The sequence below is a fragment of the Camelus ferus genome, chromosome 26 (assembly GCF_009834535.1).
Source record: "Camelus ferus isolate YT-003-E chromosome 26, BCGSAC_Cfer_1.0, whole genome shotgun sequence".
Classification (NCBI taxonomy): Eukaryota; Metazoa; Chordata; class Mammalia; order Artiodactyla; family Camelidae; genus Camelus; species Camelus ferus.
This window is the reverse complement of record NC_045721.1, coordinates 1,591,893-1,612,686: the sequence shown is the minus strand read 5'-3', so window position 1 is coordinate 1,612,686 and position 20,794 is coordinate 1,591,893. Positions and strand designations below refer to the sequence as shown.

The 20,794-nt window shown below is 49.1% G+C and overlaps 1 protein-coding gene across 1 annotated transcript in view; it reads right to left on the bottom strand.

The window, feature by feature from the left end:
- Nucleotides 1-2,466: 2,466 nt before the first annotated feature.
- Nucleotides 2,467-20,794, bottom strand: part of PSD3 (pleckstrin and Sec7 domain containing 3) — a 526,938-nt gene continuing 508,610 nt past the window's right edge. The window contains 2 exon segments of the mRNA XM_032468468.1: nucleotides 2,467-10,036; nucleotides 10,038-10,103. Of these exon segments, the coding sequence (XP_032324359.1) occupies nucleotides 9,887-10,036; nucleotides 10,038-10,103 (216 nt within the window). The 3' untranslated portion in view covers nucleotides 2,467-9,886.

The following is a 20,794-nucleotide window of genomic DNA, read 5'->3' as shown; positions in this document are numbered from 1 at the left end:
TGCTGCACATCACAGTCAGTTCCCCAGCCCCGCTCCAGACCAGTCCGATCAGCACTTCCTGGGTGGGATGGGACCCAGGCATTTGTAGGTTTAAATCCTCGTGATGCCAGTGGGGAGCTGAAAAGGGTCCTACGCCAGTGCCTTGCGGGGCACACGCAGACATTCCTACTCCCGTGAGTGGCCTCACTGCTTCTCAAGTGTGAGGCTGATCGGAAAGGCAGTGCTGTTAGAGCTCTGACATCTGTGGCTGAAGACGGAAGTGGCTGAGGTATTAAAATGCCACAGGAGACCTGAGGAGATGGAGCCTGATGTCGGCCTTTCATCACCTGTGACATGGGGACACCATGGTGCTATGTCCCAGCATCATGGGAAGCGCCAGGCCGCTGAGTGCGCCCGATTTAAGTATCTGTACCCCTGGTCATCACTGTGACCATCCAGCCACCCGCCGGATGTCTCTCTTGGTCCTCAGTGTCCCTCTGGCCACCATGGGTGCCAGGCCACGTCGCAACCAGCCTGTGGGTGGAGGACCTGTGTTGTGGCAGCTGGAGGCGGGGAGGCTCTCCCTGCCACTGAGCTGGTGTGTTTCTTCTCGTAGGTTCCAGTCACCAGCCCTGGTCACCCCTTTGGCACGCCCTCTGATGTGTTCACACCCAGGTCTCAGGGCCAGTCTCCCGGGTGCAGGGCAGGTGGCTCACCTTCCTGGTCTCAGAAACAGTCCTCTCTTCACAGAGACAGCCCGAGCAGGCTTGCTGGGGGTGAAGGCTGGAGGCTTGCTCTCCTGTCTGTTTGCCACACGAGGCACCACAAGGGCTGCTGTTGACCTTGTGTAACCGGCTTCTTACTAACCGAAGTGTAAAATCGTGCCCGCTCACATCTTACCTTGCTGATCTGCCCCGTTTCTCTGCCTGATGAAGTTTTTTCCAAATCCTGAGCCTGGTCTTCAGTATCATCACCCTCTTCCCGCTCTGCAACATAAACATTTTTTCATAAATACTCACCTTTTGTAGCTTTAGTCAAGTTCTTAATTAAAATGTTGAACTGGATGGGGCCAAAAGGCAAGCTTTGCCGCAGGATCCCAGAAACGTCCCCCAGCTTGACGTGGGCCTTTAATGAGCATCGGTCAAGTGCTCACACGCCCACCAGCTGTACGGATGTCCGGGTCCTATTTCTCCACTTTGCCCAGACACAGGTCATGAAAGGCCACGTTCAGTTCTTTGTTACAGCTCAGATACCTGTCTGCTGCGCTCTTCTAATCCACCTGATCTTACGAAACTGGGCATGAACATCTGACACGGTCTGTTCCCAGGAAACCAGGCTGGCTCCCACGTTATCTGCTGCTTCCTTCCTACTCGCACTGAAACGACGGCCAGGACTAAAGTCAAGGTCACTGGGCCGCCGCGTCCTCCCCAGTGCTGGGGTGGGGATGCCTGCCTCCCATTCGCCCCGTTGCTTACAGTTTTCAGTAAAAGGTGACAGTGACTCAGCAGTCGCATGGGTAAACCCCCTGGTTTACTCTTGGGGCGAGACGTGTTCAGAGTTGCTAGTTTCTTCATCGTAACACCTTAATGTGCCCTGCGTCTTAAGTTCCCTCCTGTGAGCATTCATCTTTTAGAAATGACCTCTATAGTTTCCTTTGATTCAAATACTATTAATTGTGCAACAAACAATATGACAAGACACACGGAACTCCCAGCTCCAGAGGACAGACAACCGGGCAAGGAGCACTGGAGTTTTGTTTTGGATTTTTTCCTGAGATACAACTGGCATATTACATATTAGTTTCAGGTGTGCAACCTGATTCAGTATTTGCACAAGAGGATTCACATTTGAGGGAGTTTGGGTGGAAGCCTGGGACCCCCCAGCCCCCCAGCCGTCTGTCCCCGAGGGAGTCACACCTCAGAGCGGCTGGTTTGGTCTCTGCAGGACAAAGTTCTCATTCATGTTGAGGAAGAGAGAACCAGCGGCCTTGCTTCAGAGAGCTCCCACCCTCCAACATAAGACACCCTCTCCAATATTCAGAAGTCAAGTGATTGGGCTGGAATTTGATTTTTTTTTCCTTTTCCAAGTCAGCAGATGTGATTTTTGACATCAGGTTTGGTTTGGAGAGCACAAACGCACACAGTAGGCCCCATAAAGCGGTGATGGGTGATGCACGTGAGGGTGGTGCCGGACCCCCCACCCCTCTGCCTTGGTGACAAGTGCTGGCGTGGATGGGACGCATGTGGATTCGAAAGCCCCAGCCCTCCCTCCGCGGGGCCCCGATGAAGGCAGCAGGCTTCAGGGGGCGCACGGAGGTGCCGCCCAGCTGAACAAACTGGCTTTCTCGCCACTCAGCTAACTCCGCAGCCAAAGCTTCCTCGGCCAGGCCTGTCGGTGGCTTTTCCCGGGAAGGGGTGCGCTGGGCTGTGCTCAGTCTGAAAGGCACCGCTCTCGCTGTTTCAAGAAGGAAATGCAAACGTTCCCTCAAACGATTGAAATTTGTTGGGTTTATTTCTTTCTGAAGTTTGTACATTTACATATATCATATACAGGTGTTAAATCCTTCACTATTTTGCATGATTTCTCTGACATAAAAACCATCTAAATGCAATAAATTTTGTTGCTGTCAAACAACAAATTAGCCCCAACTTATAAAAACACAGGAACAGTTATATCCAGGAACATGTACGCAGTAGAGAAATGTTATCTATAGATCACAGCTTCTACGCACGGCAGACGACTTACTGTCTACACGGGTTCGCTTTACTTGAACGACAGTGAGATGGGGGAGTATTTATATACATCTATTTCCATAAAAAATAAAGCAACTGTAAAATGTAAACTGAATTTCCAAAATATTCTTTAAACACTTTAACAATATCCACATAAATTACTGTTCCATTCCAAAGGCGGCCACCGCAGATGCCGTCCTTTCCGGGAGACGGCCCTTCCTTGGGAGGCCGGTGGGCGGGGAGGTGCGGGTTCCCAGCACAGGGACAGTACCGTTAGCTCCTCCCAGGTCCGCTAATGCTGAGAGCGTGGCCACGGAGAAGGAGCAGTCTGCTATCTGATCACTAATCACTTGCACAATTTGCAGGGACACAAGGCACCAGGGCTGCAGGGAAACGGAAGGGATTGGTGGAGAAAACTCTGCAGGCAGAGGGGCGTGCCACTCTGCCAAAGTGTTTGAGCCCTGGTTAACAGGCTGGAACCGAGAGAGGCTGGCTTTACGGCAAAGGAGGCAAAGCACTGCCCTTCTGCCTGCCTGCCCTCAAGGCCGACGGCAGCGAGACCACCCATCCCTGCTTACGGCTCAACATGCCAGCTCGTTTCTTGCAAAGACAAAACCCAGGGTGCTGGCTTCATCGGGGCGTTTTCCTCGTACCTCTATTACGTGTCCCTGCCAGTGACTCAGCCCCCTCTGCAGGCTTGGCCCGTGAGGGACAGCTGGGTTCCTGCAGCCCAGGAAGGGGCACGTGGACCAGGCCAGCTGTGCGCGTGGCTCCGGGAGCCCAGGAGGGGGGCGGGGAGGGACAGACAAGCCCCATCTCTGGGCCATCAGAGGGGAGCCCCAGGCCTGCGGCGCGGTCCTGAGCTGAGCTTCGTGCTGGGCTCCTCGGGGGCATCCCAGCCTCAGTGGGACTCCGAAATTCCTTCTTGTAAGCAACACTTCAGGATCTGAAGTTAAGGTGCTTATTTTTCTCACTCTGCTCGTGAAGGCTCAGCACTCCGCCCAGCGAAGGGACACCTGCCCTCACTCCCCATCTCCAGCCCCCACAGCCCAGCGCATCAGCAGGTCAGACCCCGGCCCCCAGGCCTGCGAGCCACTGCCCCCTCCCGGTGCAACTCTCACATAACTGACAACACCCACTGTGCACACGGTGCGAGCGTATGCATGCACACCGGAGGCCCGGACGTGTGCCTGTCCCCGCACACACCGAGGGGACAGTAAACTGGTCCTGGGGCTCTCAGGAGCAGACTGGCCATCCGCCGTCCCCCTCGGGTGGAAGCTCAGTGCCTCGCACGCTGCCCCGCACCCCCCACTTCAGTTGGTCTAATTCCTTTCGTTCCTACAATTTCAGAAAGTCTCCTGGTGGCATTAAAAGTCAATGTGCATATGTACTTTCCACCAAGTAGGTACCATCCAGGCCAAATGGTTACTTGGCTTTCTATGAAAAGTCCAAACGTTTCAAATAACAAAGGCCCCAAAGTAAACTTTTTGATTTTTGCTACTCCTTTTGTAGATGATTTCTGAATCAGATGGAGGTTTTTGCAAATCACTACAGTTCTTAGAAGGAAACACACTCTTGTGGAACGAAGACCTTGCTGGACAGCCACAAAGCCAGCGCACCGCACGCCAACAAGGGTTAGGACGTAGGATACATTTGCAAAAATAACTTTGAGACTCTAGAGTTCAATTAAAAACTTCAAGTGTCGCGACCACCACTCCTGCAGCCTGGGGCGGGGACGAGCCTCGCGCCCCACAACGCGGCCCCCCGAATGGGACACAGGAGCGCCAGGCGGTGTTCAGACACATACACTGCCCTCAACAACTCACTCACACGCACTCAGCTCTGCTGTAAATACACCAACATGCTGGGTAATAAAATTTTAATCTCTAGTTATCTATGTATACACTGTATGGTAAGCGGCAAGCTCAGACAGCTAAGGCCAGTGGCTCTTCTTTGGGGAGAGGCAGGAAGAGAGATCTAAGTATAAAAATATTAAAGTTTCAAGCTGGTCCATAGCCTGTCCTAAACTCCTTTCACCTGTGATGAGACGCTGATTCGTGTGACCGAAGAACCCCGTCCTGGGGAGCCCCGAGCTACTCCAGCGGCTGGAGTATTTCCCGAGGTGCAGAGGCGAGGACGTGGTGCTCGGAGTGGTCTGAGCTACTGAGAAACGGACGCGGGTGTGTAAGTGACACCTGCCACTCACTGCGCTCTTCTGAAAGCTCTGTTTTTCTGGACTAATTACAACAATAAAGAACGTGTGCTTTACAGCATCACATTTTGTAAGAAGCCCCAAACTGTCAGTTTGACTTTAAGTGCTTTAATACTGAAATTGCTAAGAAAGCTCAGGCTGCCTGTGTGTGTGTGTGTGTGTGTGTGTGTGTGTGTGTGTGTGTGTGTGTGTGTGTGTGTGTGTGTGTGTTTCTTTCTGTAAATCCAAGTTATAATGAGCTACCCCCTCGGTACTGCACACAGTACCCTGAGATAGTTCAACAGAGTTAGTTCAGAGTCATATTTGCCCTGGTGATTCAAAGCTCAAAGACTAAATTTTCTAGCATAAAATCTTATTATTAAAAAAATTAATCAAAATATCCTTTGACTTTAAGTTTAATAAAACAGTACCACTATACAGACTCTCAAAAACTGCATTATACACTCAGTCCTGTGAGGTTTTTACTTGCTTTTCATTCACACTGGTTACAGACACATACATCTGACGTACACACACTGTACACTGATGTACAATCTACACACGGATACACACAGGTACACAATTACAAACACCCACTAGGACACTGGCAGGTGACAAGAAGCTGTTGACATACGATCTACATGAATGTTCTCCAAAAGCCTGCGACATTACAGATACACATGTAAATTACAAAGGAAGAGCCACTGAGACTTAGGGAACCCTACTGCATATACGACTTAACCTGCAGAATTTTCTTGCTGCTGCCTTCTGGTCCGCAAACCGTCACGTGGATTCAAGTCTTTAGGACACTCGCTTTCTGAAGACACCCCCTGCAGGCACTGGCTTGTCACTGTCCAGGGCAGAGGACACCCACCTGGGCACAAGGAAAATGGCGATGGCTTTGGACCGAGTCCTCCCTGTGAGACTGAGACCCTGGGAAGCGCTCCGTCGCTGCTAGGGTTATTCTGTGGTGCAAGAGTGGCCGCTAAAGGCCTCTGGATGGGATGGCAGAAGATGTCAAAGGCCGATGGAGACACCTGTTGCCCCGGGCAGGCTGGTGGCCTGGGAGGAGAGACAGCCAGAGAGCTGTGGAGCCAGGAAGGGCCAGATGCTCCTCTGCCTACAGAGCTGACTGGTCTTTGTCTGTTGGAGAAGATGCTGTGGGAAACTTAAAGCCAAAGCCACGATGGCCACTCGCAGGGCCCAACGCTCAACATGTCCGGGGTGCCGCTTTGGTTCCGGTTTAACGGTGCTCCTCCTAAGGCAGACACCCTGCTGATGGGGAAGTGAAGGGGTCAGGGATTGCCCACTCCTGAAGTGAAGGACGCTGGCCGCCAACCTGCTGAAAACTTGCTCTGGGCCCCCGACAGCTAAACTACAGAGATCGGGACCTGCGAGCCTGAGACACAACCTGAGAACTCAGGCTGAGAGAGCCTGACTGATGACTCCAAGGAAAACTGCCAGAGAATGCGATTCCAATGACCACTAACTAAACCCACAAGAGCCCTGAGGGTGAGACCACGGAGAAACCTCTTCAACGTCAGTTTTCTTCCAACTGCCTGGGATTAGAGATAAAGGTGGAGAAGAGGTACAGCTCAGGGTCAAGCAGCCCCGCCTCCCTAAGGATGCCTTCCCGGCTCTTTCCAGGATGCTGGGAACAGCGGGCCAGGCCTGCACAAGGCTCCTTCCCTGCTGGCTTGTGTAAAACCTTCTCAGTTCTGTTTTGGCCACAGGGAGACCACTACCCCTAGCTTGGCCCCAGAAAGCCCAGCCAAGTTTTCTCTCCCAGAATGAAGTCCCTCGCATCACGTCTGACTAGGAGCAGTCCTCACCTTCAGGATGGAACACAGAGGGTCCTGCACTGCTGACCCCGCCCTCTCTACCTGAGGGCCATGGGAGAGGTTCCCGGGATCTGGGACTGCAGATCCACGGGGGACACCCCCCACGTGCTGCTTTTGCTGAGATCAATTAAAATGTGCAGAAGTACTGCTTGGTTTAATCAGGCATTGCTAAGAGTCAGCAAATGATGTTTCTAAATAGCGTGCTTCAAATAATGTCTATGGCTGGCAACAAAATAAGGACTCTGCATGCTGGTAATTAAGTTTTGATTGCGAACAAGGAATTCCTGACACCTCCCTGCAAACGCCAACATGTGCGGTGAGGGAACCAACCCTGAAACCCTTCAATTTCATCCACAGGCCACTGCTTTGGGCAGTTCTGCAACAAGAGATCACAAGGTACTGTGACGACTCTCCAGATTTTCTGTGCTAAGAATTAAGTGTGTCTATGTGACGAGGAACAAGGACTTATCGGACAGAGAGGCATGTCAGGCCTCTGGCGCTGAGGTCTGGGTAAAGGGTGGGGGGCAGTACCTTCAGGAGGAAAGGAGCCGAGGGCTCCCCTGTACCGTGAGTTGGGCAGCAGCCTTGCAGAAGCTGAGAAAGGGAAGGAACATCTTCAGTGTCTCCTGATGAGATACCACGGGAAAAAGATGATCACAAAAGAAAACATGACTGACTACGGGCAAGAGCCTCAGAATCTCGTCAGGTGGGGGGCCTGCCTCGGGCGGGATGAGCTCCTGGCCTGCTGGGGGTGCTGACAGCCAGACAGTACGGAGGCCTCGGGGGGAGGGGTCCCAGCCCACCCCCTAGAGGCGGGCTGACAACGTTGCGCCAGGGCAGCGTGGGATGCCGGCTCGCAAACCACCTCTGCAGCTGGTCTTCAAGGTAAACTCTGCAAACGCTGTGTATGCACCCCAGCTCCACACGTGCCCTCCTCACCAGCAGCTACCAGCACGTCCGGAAGTCCCCGGACACGGCACTGGGGAGTCCTATGACAAGCACGACGCGGCCATGGGGCTGAGGCTGAGTGGGCACCGCAGACCTACCCCAAGGCCCAAACGCTGCGGCAAGTACCGCCCCACGGGAAGTACAAACTCTGAGATGAGACACACGACGCTGCACACACAGACACACACAGGCTGTGAGCACACGCGTTCAAGCCAGCCAGGGACGCTCACTGTTCCTTGCTTCCGATGCTCAGAGATGACGTGGTCTAGGTACCTCTTTCCCCTCAGGAGAAAGACCTAGGCAGGGAACACGAGGCCGGCAATTCAGACTCTAGAAAGGCAGACGGCTCCCTTGCAGAAATCCTGGGTTCAGTCAGAAGCCACAAAAGGGACTCAGGTCCACAGGCCATGGTGGTAACCACCCTGTTTCTTTCTAGGTTTTGAAACAAATGTAATCACTGCCCTTACCTAAACAAGACAGAGGGTGAGAGGGAGTTTTCCAAAGGTGTGGCAAACCCAGTTCCCACAAGCCAGCAGCTGCACCCTTACGAGGGGTTTCTCTTTTCTGGGCACCAGCAAATGTGGGCATTCACACAGCTGAAGGAAGCACAGCCCTGTGCAAAAGCTGGTGCATCAGAACAAAATGCCGCTAGAAAGCACCAGGGGGCGAGTGCGGGCTTCCCAGACCCCCGGCACCACGCTGCCCACGCACGCAGGGCCCCTGATTCTTTGGTCAGAGTACCTGAACTAGTAGCTGAGTGCAACGCGAGCGAGCTCCTATGGGACAGAAAAGGGTGTCCAGAGTGACTGCATTAGTTCTGAAGTGGTGCAGGTTATAGGTTTAAGGAGCACAAAGTTTCAAGGTTTTAAAGTCAGAAAACTCTAGCTCGCAATGGGCTCAATTTTCACCCCCTGCCCTTCGTCAGTGAGAGAACGTTCTGTTTATCACCCTGAATTTTAAAGGGACCGTCCCTGGGCCAAGCTTGTGACTGTTCTGAGCAAATACAAAGACAGGATTTAAGACAAAGAGTTGACTTTAGGGGGAAGCTCGGTCACAGCAGAAGAAAGAGGCGGTGGAAGGACGGACCGAGATGAGCAGACAGGGCAGCTCTGCTGGTGCCACCGGGAGGTTCATCACTTTTCCTTGATTCAGATACATTTCAAAGCATCACTATTCCATTGCCAAACAACTACAAGCAAAAACTACTTTTTCCTTTCTTTAAGTTTTGCCTGGGTTAAGGGAAGAAAAAAGGAGGTTCCATTTCAAAAGTATTTTGTTAGGAAGACCCCAAGAGTCTCACAACCAGGAGACCACACGGTGCCCACAGACACAGAGGAACCTAACTCCCAGCGGCAGGGTATCGAGGGTAGATGGTTCTGGTTCCTTGCCCTGCGGGAGTGGGAGGACATACTTCCTGCAGACCAAAGACATGCCTGCTGCTGCAGCTCCCGGAAGAGTCTGCCACTATCCCTTAGAAAACAGAACGAACTCGCGGTCACCCTCCCTCAGCCTTCAATGGCAAAGGGCTCCACTTCCTCCTCCTGACCGGCTGGGCGTGGAATCGGCACTCAAGCAAGGAACGTGCCTCCTACATTCTCGGCCCCAAGGTCCTCGCGCCCCTCCCCTGCTCCCAGCAGGCAGGGCCTCAACACGAAGTGCTCAGACGCGCACACAGTGGCACGCCACCAAGGGACGGTCCTGATTCCTCACGCTCTTAACTGAACTTCTGCGCGTGCTCGATTCTACCTCTGTGACTGGGCGAGAGTTCACATAAAAAGGCTTATATTAACTCTGGCTAGAAGTTTCTAAACTACAAAGGTTGTCCAGTTAAGTGTTTCACAAAGGATTAAATTTTTAACCTTAAAAAAAAAATGTAACAGCTGATTGAGAACACACAGAAACAACTGGGCAGAAAACCAGGGGAGAAGTGGGACAGAATTCACTCCGGAATCACGGTCCCCCCCCACGAAAGGTGCATTAGTAACCAAGGAGCAAAAATCATCAAAGCAAAGAAATCAAGAGCAAAGAGACAATCTGTACAGAAACTAACAAAAATATACAATAGAAAAGGTTCCTAATGCACCATTTAGTCACAGACTTTTTTTTTTTTTTAAATATATTCACGGATTTACCAGAAAGATCTTGAAAAGCTCTGTTTTGCTCCACGACCAGCACTTCCTGGCCGCAGGTGGACTCTAAGTAACTTTTTGCTTAATACCCGGCGTTTCAGGTCGGTGGTCCTTCCTCTCTGACACGTTCCGCTTGACCTTGGCCGTGACCGGGGACGAATCTGGGTTCAGCGAGGGACTGGAGTGCGACTTCTTCAGGCCTGCGGGGCCCCCCCCCGCTGCTATTCAGGAGCTCCACGCCCCCCTCTTTCAGGACACGGACGTATGTTTCATAGCGGGTTTTCTGTGGGGAGTCAGAGAAGAGGGGGTCAGTACCCGGTTCGCAAAGGCACAGTGAGCGCGCCCGGCCTGTCCCCGTCCCATAGGCTGGACCTCATTCCCCAGAGTGGACACAGGGACAGAAGACCAACTGATGGGCTCATTTACTGGGTAAGAAATGACAGACTTTCAGTTCTCCTTTGTTCGGAAGGAACGTCAGCTCGGCGTTATCGGCTGTCAGAGGGAGGAAGGACGCTCCCTGCACGCTCAGCACGAGGAAGTGGGAGCTGGGAGAGCCACGGCTTCTGGTCTGGGGACCGGACGGCTCTCTGGGCTCAGGCTCCTGGGAGCCTCCCTCCCTCGTGAGGCCACGGCCTCACCGGAGCATGGCTGGGACGTGGCTCGAAGGAAGCAGTTCGTGGTGAACCCATACTCCTGTCCCCTGCAAGATCACCAACGCTTCCTAGAAGCTGCTCTGGGCTTCCTGCCATGGCTTTTCTGCTAGCATCACCGACTTCCCAGAGCACTGCTGGTTTCTTGCAAAAATTCAGATTATTTTCTGATGCTTTTTCTCATTCTACATTTTTTTTTTTAAATTAACTGTGTGTTGAGTGTCTACTGTGTCTTCAGCAGCACCTTGATTCGAACACTGTAGACGTTTTCTTTTTTCTTCTAACCATAATTGGTGCCGGCTTTTTTTTTTTTAAGTTTCTATCCACGTCACCATATAGAACCATTAAATATCTATGACAAATGACAGCAGGGCTTCAGATTCTTGATTTGATAGATTCTGGTCCAATAAGTCTTTCAACAAACTGCTTCACACATGAAGAGTTTATAGAAGGCCTAAAGTGCTTTATTTCTGAACAAAAGAACACACCACTACAAACTGTCCCAATGAAGACAGGTGAAGCCTGCTGTGACCATAGACCTTTCAAGGGTTCTTCTGGCCAGGCTCAAATTTTATATATGTCAGTGTTAAGTCAGTAATTATGAAGCTGAAGCTACTCTTTTAAGCTTTTTGTTTAAAAGTAGGGAGAAGCTGCTAGTGACTGAGCTCGCTCTGGGTGTGATGCGTGCACACGTGGGTGCCAAGCTCGGGCTGACGGTGATGACGACACTCGTGGGGGGCCCACACGCTAACCTCGGGCCATTAATACCGCAACCACAGGGACCTGGCATCCTTAGAAAGAGAGGCAGAGGTAAGTCCAGAGTCAGCGTCAGCAGAGAAGTGAAGCTGCGATTTGAACTCAGGAGGTCTGACTCTGGGCCCCACACTCTTAAGCTCCATCTCCCCCCTCCCAGGATATGAAAAAGCATAAATGCATGTGAGTGTGTAGTTCAGGGTGACCACTCTGACACACACTGGCTGTCTGGCCCTTCAAGAGCCATTCTCAACCCCTTTCTTCTCCTACGTTCCTCTCACTACAAAGGCTGATAAAACCCAAACGCTTACTTTCCCAGACCCTTCTGCATCTCAGATGGGCCCCGTGGTGGTTCGGCCAATGAGATGTAAGGAGAACTCTCCTGGGGTTGGGAGGGGCACTTCTGGGAAAGAAATTTTCCTTTCTGATATGAAGGGTAGGCTTTAGAGGAGAAGCCACTGGTGCTGGCCCCTCACTCTTGCGCCTCCCTTGACCTGGATGTGGTTCCCAAAGCTGCGCCTGTGACAGGGGCAGCAGGCACGAGGGCAAAAGGACAACACGCAAGGCCTGAGGGAAAAACACAGAGATCAAAAGAGTATGGGTTTGCGATGACACAATGAGCTGCATCCAACTCCAGGATCCCCTACTGCCTCTAACTATCTTGCTAAGTATGAATAATACATATGCTGAGGGGTGAAGCCACTGTTCCTCAGGAATTAGTTTTTTCCCGTTTTTCTTCCAGTTTCACTGGGATATAACTGACACACAGCACTGTGTCAGTTTAAGGCATACGGCAAATGATCTGACTTGCACATGTCATGAAAGGATTACCACAAAAAGTTTAGTGAATATCCAACATCTCATATAAGCACAAAACTAAAGACACACAAAAAATGTTTTTCCTTGTGATGGGAACTCTTAGGATTTACTCTCTCAAAACTTTCATATGTAACATACAACACTGTTAATTACATTTATCACAGTTGCACATTACACCCCTAGGATTTATTTTTAACTGAAGTCTGCACCTTTGACCGCCTTCCTCCAATCCCCTCCCCACCCCCACCTCTGGCAACCACACGTCTGGTCTTTTTCACTATGAGTTTATTTATTTGTTTCTGATGTATAACTGACCTACAACACTGTTAGTTCCTGTTATACAACATAGTGATTCAATAGTTCTATACATTTCAAAATGATCACCATGGTGAGTCTAATTATGACCTGTCACCACACAATGATGCTACATAATTACTAACTGTATGTCCCACACTGCACATTTCCTGCCCCTGACTCCTCTATTCTGCAACTGGAAGTTTGTACCTTTCCATCTTCCTCACCAGGTCCTCTCCTCCCCAACCCCCTCCCCTCTGGCCACCACCTGTGTGTCTATGACTCTGTTTCTGTTTTGTTGTTTGTTCATTTGTTTTGTTAGCTTCCACACGTAAGTGAAATACAGCATTTGTCTTTCTCTGAGCATAATACCCTTCGTCAATGGCAAGATTTCATTGTTTCTTATGACTGAGTGGTGTTCCACATACACCACATCTTTATCCATTTATCGACTGATGGACACCTGGGCTGCTCCTATATCTTGGCTACTGTAAATAATGCTGCTATGAATACTGGGGTGCATGTATCTTTTTGAACTTTTCTTTGGATATTTACTGAGAAATGGAATTGCTGGATCATACAAGTAGCTGTATTTTTTAGTTTTTTTGAGGGACCTCTGTATGCTGTCCACAGAGGCTGCACCAATTTTTTTTTTTATCAAAGTATAGTTGATTTACAATGTTGTGTTAGTTTCAGGTGTACAGCAAAGTTACTCAGTTTTTTATGTATATGAAAGAACACACCATATAAACTGCCAACGAAGACAGGCGAAGTCTTCCAATATATATAAATTCTTCTGTCAGGTTCTTTTCCATTATAGATTATTATGTTATATTGAATACAGTTCCCTGTACTCTACAGTAGATCCTTGTTGTTTATCTGTTGTATATAGAGTAGTGTGTACCTGTTAATCTCAAACTCCTAATTTATCCCTCCCCCCCAACCCTGCTGCACCAGTCGACATTCCATCAACAGTGTAGGAGGGCTCCCTTTCCCCCACATCCTCGCCAACATGTGTTATTTGTGTTCTTTTTGACGGCGGCCATCCTGACAGGTGGGAGCTGCTCTCTCAGTGTTTCCCTAATGATGAGTGATGCTGAGCAGCTTTTCTTGTGCACCAGGTAGCGGTAACTGCAGATGAAAGCATCACTAATTGGTACACATTCCAATTTTAATAAAGAAGTTAGCACAGTAAAATAATAAAAAACTAAGCTTTTTTTCAGACAACTACATAAGGGTTTAATGCGGACATATGCTAATAAAAAATATGTCACCAGTGTTACACAGTAGCCCGTGCATCAGTGAAATCTAAGATTCTGTTCATTCTAGGAATTTAGAGACTTAATCTCTCTCTAAACCGCCTGGGTGGCAAGATTAAAATGCAGGAAAGGACTACTCTCAATACGAACAAGGTTTAGTAAAATGATCTAAAGGCAACTTCAGGACAGATTCAGAAACCCAATGTAAGGTACATGTTTCATGAAGCTGGGGGCATTTATACGATAAAGGGGCCATGAAAGACAATTCTTTGAGATGACGTGAAAGGGGACAAAAGGAGACAAGGTGACGGGGCCTATTTTCTTCTAGTTTTTGAAGAAACTGACACTGCTGAGGAAATTCACCTAAAAAATACCTGAAGAAAAGCCTTCATCCACTCATTCCACAGCTCCAGATGCAAAGGTGTTTTCCCCAGTAAATTACATCAGTGTGTCAATCAACAAACAAAAGGTGCAGCACAGAGGAGTGGCAGTATCTGAGTCAACAGATGAGAAGAAAAGACAAACCAAAGCAAAGGGTGGAAGCGGGGCAGAAACCAGGGCTGCTTGGTTGTTGAGAGAAATAAGGAAAAAGCAATGGGGAGTTGGCTCAGGAACTTCCAAATGGCTGTGCCCTATTTCTGAGTTAAAAAGGCTTACAGGGACAGAGGCGACTAAATCCAGTCATACAGCTTTGCTTTCTACCGTTCTCTGCAGCCAGGCCAAAAGCCTCTTCAAAATCCTTCAGGTAAACATCTTTAATCTCAGGGCTATTTGGGACAACTTGACAGACACTAACCCCTGTCCTTCTGGGATTACAGACTCACCCAAGTATGTAAAGCTCTGCTCCGGGGCTTTGGGGCCAAATGCACACTGCCTCTGAGCAGAGGCAAGTGGCCCTGAACGGAGCCCTGAGGGGCGGAGCAGGGAGCACCGCTCTCCAAGTCCCTTCTCCGCGACGTCCTGCGTCGTTGAGGGGGACAAGTCAGACTTCTTCCTAACTCTGCAGCCACACGGGATCTCTGGGAGGTGTTCCATCCTTTCTTCCTTTCAGGGAAGGAAGATTCTTATTCTTTTTTCTAGGCCCACTCTTGAAATTAAAGTTTTAAGTTAGAGCTGGTGTGTACTGAAAAGCAAACAACAGCAGTGAGTGTGTTGGTTGCTTGTAAAGACCTGATGTGCAGGGCGGAGACTGAGAACCTGAGGACCATGGTACAGGGGTCAATCTCGGCCAAAGAAGCCGGCAGGGATGGAGCAGCTAATGCCGTTGGCTGCTCTCCTGGCAGCCTCCTCTTTCAGAGAACAGAGCTGTGGTTTCTGATGAAGGTGGCAGTGTTCCAGCACCAGGACAGGAATTGTGGTCTAACCCAGGTGTGACAACCCTCACCCCCCTGCCAGGCGCCCTGGCAGCCACATGGCCTAGACCCGGCCAATAGCACGCAAAGAGAGCTAACCAGGGTGCTTCCACGGAAGCAGATGAAACGGTGGAGGCTTGGCAGGCATTCTGGAATTTGAAACCATGAAATGACAAGCATGGAAACAAAAAAGCCCATGTGCCAAAGACAGCAAGTCAGAACTGCAGGGAGATCATCCAGCCTTGGTGGCAGGTCTCAATGAGCCAGCGACCAACTACTTCCAGTTTTCCTAAGTGACATGAAGAATGTTTACATTGTTTAAACACTTAGTCAAGTTTTCTGTTATTTGCAGACTTAATAAAATGGTTAACATTCAGCTTAGACTCACTCATAAAAAAATATTCCAACTGACCACAACAGTGGCTTAATTTCCAAAATACACTAACAGCTCATACAACTCAACAACAAGAAAAAAACCCAAAAAACCCAATCAAAAAACGGGCAGAAGACCTAAACAGGCATTTCTCCAAGGAGACATACACATGGACAACAGGCACGTGAAAAAATGCTCAATATCACTAATTATCAGAGAAATGCAAATCAGAACTACAAGGAGGTATCACCTCACTCCAGTGAGAATGGCATCATCAAAAAGTCTACAAATATTAAATGCTGGAAAGGATGTGCAGAAAAGGGAACCCTCCTACACTGTTGGTCAGAATGTAAATTGGTGCAGCCACTATGGAGAATAGTATGGAGGTTCCTTAAGAAACTAAAAATTGACTTATGCCATGATCCAGCAATCCCACTCCTGGGCATATATATGGAGGAAACTCTAATTCGAAGAGATACATACACCCCAATGTTCACAGCAGCACTATATACAATAGCCAAGACATGGAAGTAACCTAACTGTCCATCAACAATTGAACAGATAAAGAAGATATGGTGTGTATATATTTATATATATATATAAAAAATATACATATCTCCAATGGAATACTACTCAGCCATGAAAAGAACAATGCCATTTGCAGCAACATGGATGGACCTAGAGATGATCATACTAAGTGAAGTAAGTCAAGTGAACATTGGGTGAGTGTATGAATGGGAAGAAGAAACAAATAGGAGAAAATAAAATTTCTCATAGCTGATAGAAAACATTTTGAACTCTCAGAATGGCAAATTCAAGAAAAATGAGAACAGACATAGATGCAGAGGGAGATGCCTGATGAGAACCTCCATCAGTAGCCTCTGGGGACACGCTCTCATCTCGTGTTGCACATTCCCATGTTTTCTACAAAAATGCCGAGGTCTGACCCTGAGGGGTACACACAGCAGAGACTCTGTGTCCTCCCTGTGTCCACGCACCCTGACCACGGCTCACAAGACTCCACATGCGGCAAACCCTGCAGAGTGCGCTGGGGGTGGGCTGCATGTGTAGGACTGGGCTCTCTATACCCAGAAAGAAACGGAGTTGATCCTTCACTTCTGAGGTTCATAAAACAGACACGTTTTCTGAGCCTCTCTTATGTGGCAGGACATGAAGACCCACTTGGAGCTTTAAAAAAGTGAGAAACTGGACCATCGTATGTGGAGCATGGTGATTCTCTATTTAGACAGTGCCTAGATCTCACTGTGATGTGATGGGTGGCCTCTCAACTTACTTCTAACAGAAGAATCCACTGAAGGTAAGTCCACGGTTATTTATTTCTGAATTCCTGCACCCGATGCCCCAGCGTGTGACTCCCAAGGAGGCACCAGGACCACACCTTCCCTCGGGTAAGTACCTCTACACTAACCCGGTGTCTCGGCTCCAGGGTCAGAGTAGTGACCTGGGAGGGAACCTGCTCCTGACACTAAACAAGTAAATAATAATAATATGGAAGTTTATACCTTTGCTCTGATAGGTCTGACATTGCTCTGATGACAATGCTTATAACCAGATGGTAAAAAGGGCAGAAGAAACAATCAAAAGCTAAATGTTTGAATTGATATAATTTCATGCCACAAAGCAATCGCCATGCAAGAATTAACACAGCTTCAGACAGAGCGCACTGAAAAGAAGATGGGCTGTAAAAAGCGCATCTTGGAGAAGCAATGCGGCGGTGAAAGAGCTGGCTCGGGCCACGTGGCCGCTGCCTAGTAAGAGCAGCACTGATTTATTTTCCTAAGTTGTCGTCAGTCTCCGTCACGTGCTGTCCTTCCAGGGGGGTCCTTCACCGGGGAGGGTGAAGGGAGTCTGAGCAGAGACGTGCCGTCGGGGACAACTGCTGCCTTGGTCACATTATTCGAGGTTTTGTCCCAGTCTCCGCGGATTCATTCTCAGATCAATTCTTCAAAATTTTAGAGCTGTAGGCCCTGCTTCACGCCTCAGGAATTCTCCAGCAGCGTGAACAGACTTCTAGCGATGTCACTGTAAGATCTAATTCCACCATCAGAAAAACTGGAGATGAGATTTGACCAAATCCAAGTCCAGGGGCTACTCTGCAGAGAAGTGCCTGAACTCTGTCTGGGGCTGTCCATTCAGCACGCTCTCTCTAAGAACAATGTCCTTCTGAGGATTTGCTATTTCCATGAAGCCTTCTGTAACCACCCAAAGCCAAAAACAATCCAAATGCTCAATGGCTTTTTTTTTTTTTTAAATAAAATCAAGTTCCTCACTCTGTAACCTCCTTACTACATTTTTTTTTCAATATGTATTTATGAAGTTGGTCTTCAGTCACCTGTGAGAACACTTCTCAAGTACGTAGGAAAAATGTCCCTTTTACTGGCAGCAGTGACTTCAGGGAGGAACAAAAAAATGCAGCGTCTGAGGCCAAGCAAGCTGCAGCTTAGGGTGAATGTTAAGTGTTAAAAAAATTAGTATTATTATTTGAAAAGAAGTTGAATCACATCCGTATATGAATGTACATGCACCTGACTGAGCAGTCTCTTTTCTCCTGAGCTCTGCGTACTGTTTTTCATTTCCTTTAGTAGAACTCAATCTCCTTTTGACCTCTGATACTCATGAATACAACAGTAACAGCGAATGAAAACAAAACCGCAATAATAAGTCTAACTCGGCACTGCCATTTGCATTCAGACCTCACCGCTTCAGCAATCAAGTCCTGAATACATTTCCGCCTGACATTTCCCTTTCTCGTGCATGCAGGGTAAGGCCGGTGTAACATGAAGTGAGAGGAGCGCCAATAATGTCACGTACGTAGCAAAGCACTTCTTGCTCCTAGATCTCCACACTGGCGAACAGAAGTAAACCAAAAACTTAAAACAAGCCAACAAAACCAGAAGGAGCTCTTGAAGGAACCACTCATTCGAATAAAGGCTGAATTCTATAGGATGTTGGAGAACTCATTTGCAGAGACTTTTTTAAAAGAAAATGTTAACGTTTTCCCCCTATGCGATCCCACTTCAGGTTTCTGCATGCGGCGGGAACCCACTGCCAAAATAGAGCAAATCTAGGCATTTTCAGTTTGTATACTTTGTATTTGTGGCTCTCTGGGAAAACTGGAGGCAGTGAATTCTGTGCTCCTCTCCGTCTACCTTTTGGCTCGATGGCTCTCTTAACGAACTTCCTGACTTCCGTTAAAAAGTAAACTAAAATAAAAAGCTGAGTTTTCATAATGTGATAAATGAGAACAGATCTGACTCCATACTGGATCTGTGCCTTTAGTTTTGACCACTGTGCCCTGTTTTCCAGGCTTAGTCTCGCCAGCTCTGCACCTTTTGGGAAACAAATGTTGCCTTTAGCCTGAAATAGACAGGAGAGCCTATTCTCTGGTCGCTGACCTTTAAGGATGTCAGCACTTCTGCACTTAGGTAAAGATGGCAAGTTGCAAAATAGAGAATAACCTTTGTTTTGTTGGAGGTTTACAGGGACATCATGGCCTGACCCATGTGGATGGCTGCAAGAACAGAGAATTCCTGCAGCAAGGAGTTTGCAACAACGGACCCAACCCCCTCCCCTTTCTTTAGTATAAAAGGAGCCTGTATTCTCACTGGAGCAGGATGGTTCTCCAAGACATCATTCTGCCATCCTCTCAGTCTGCCTGGCTTTCTGAATAAAGTCATTATTCCTTGCTCCAACACCTCGTCTCCTGGTTTACTGGCCTGCCGTGCAGCGAGCAGAACGAGTTTGGACTCGGGAACAACGATAAAGCGAGCAGAAGAGGTCAAAAAGCTCTAACAGACAAAAAGTACTGGGGTTGAGAACATCTTTTTTCTCCATCCTATGGTCCTGGCCTGACTGGCCGACCCTCCTCCAGTGACTGGTCTTTGCCAGGTGGCAGCTCAGCCCCACAGCCCTGCCCCGCGGGCTCCCACAGGCCCTGCTGGGAGCGAGCAGTGCTGGGTTGCCACCCCCTGTAAACCCCACTCTGCATTAGTACCCAGACTTTTATTTCTTCTTAGAAATGAAACTGAAAATACTTCATTTAAAAGTCCACAAAGCTCACATAGGAAAAGGAACACTGTATTTTCTAGATAGAAAATCCAAGAAGTGAACTGTCCAGTTCCCCCCCCAGCCATGGTCAATCCTGCAGCCCCAATGGGCACCAGGCTCCTGCCCAACGTGAGGGTTTTGGCAATAGATATGTTATAAAATTACCTGGAAAAAGAAAATTCACCTTGCCTGGATCAGTGGGATTAAAAAGTCTGCTGTTCAGCAAAATGAGGCAAAAACAAATTGCCCTTTGAAATACAGGGATGTGTAGTTAAGTTGCTACATACCCAAGATGAGTAATTTGAGCTGGAAAAATACAACTTCTCTGGAAAGAGGCTAAAGTTAACTTCTGTGGGATAAAAATTAGTCTCTCGCTAAATTTTTCTTTAGGAACTCACACCTAAAACAAAATTTTAGTTGTTATGACAACATTTTTATACAGGCCACGCTCCTAATCCTTTGGTTTATATTTTGTTTGTGCTTCTGGGCGTAATGAGACGCCCTAAGTCACCCACCGTGTCCCCCAGGAGCACGCCCCCGGCTCCCAAACCACAGTGCCAGGCATGAGGGGGCAGGTCAGTCTTCGCAGGAAATTTTGGAAGTAGGGTTTCAGGGAGCATTGAAGGACCTTTGCTCTAAACTGAGACAGGAGGGACGGGGGCAGGGCACCGTCATTAAAGGAATGACACAGCAGTGAGCACCAGGACCAGTAGACCCTGAGCTTCAGTATACGCTCCTCGTAACACAGTAGCTGCAAATGGTCCTCCCGCAGGTGCCAGGACAGCTCCCAGGCTGACCGAAGGTCAAAAGGTGCGTGGTGGCCCAGTTCCTGGGAATCCCAGCCCCTTCCCCGAAGTAGTTGGACTAATCCTGCCCCTTGTTAGCACTGAAGTGACTGAGCCCATGAAAACTAGCAACACGATGCCTCGTGGCCGCCTCCCTCTGAGGCGGCCCGCGCTCTGCCTATGGAGCGTGCATCTCTCTGAATAAATCCACCCTCACTCAACTGTGGCTCGCTCTTGAATTCTTCGTGTGCGAAGCCAAGGACCCCCACTTGGCGGGGTGTGTCCCAGGCTGAGACAAGGGACACCACCATCCTCTCACCCCACATTTTCCTCTATCAAAATTGCCTTCCCCACCAGTCTCCCATGCCACATCATCCCCAAAATATATTAATCGCTTCTGAGTTTAAAGCAGTTTTACCCCCTGTGTCCCCAGCTTGGATGTCCCTATAACATCTGAGCAGTTCTGTGTCCAATTCCGAGCCTCTCTTGGTAAAGTGTCTTCAACCTGTGGGGTCAGAATCTGGAGCAGCCAGGCCTGAGCAAGGCCCCTGCTCCTTCCAGTCTCGGGTTCCACGCGGGCAGAGTGAGGGGAGCGGTAACCGTCCAGGACCCTCCTCTCCA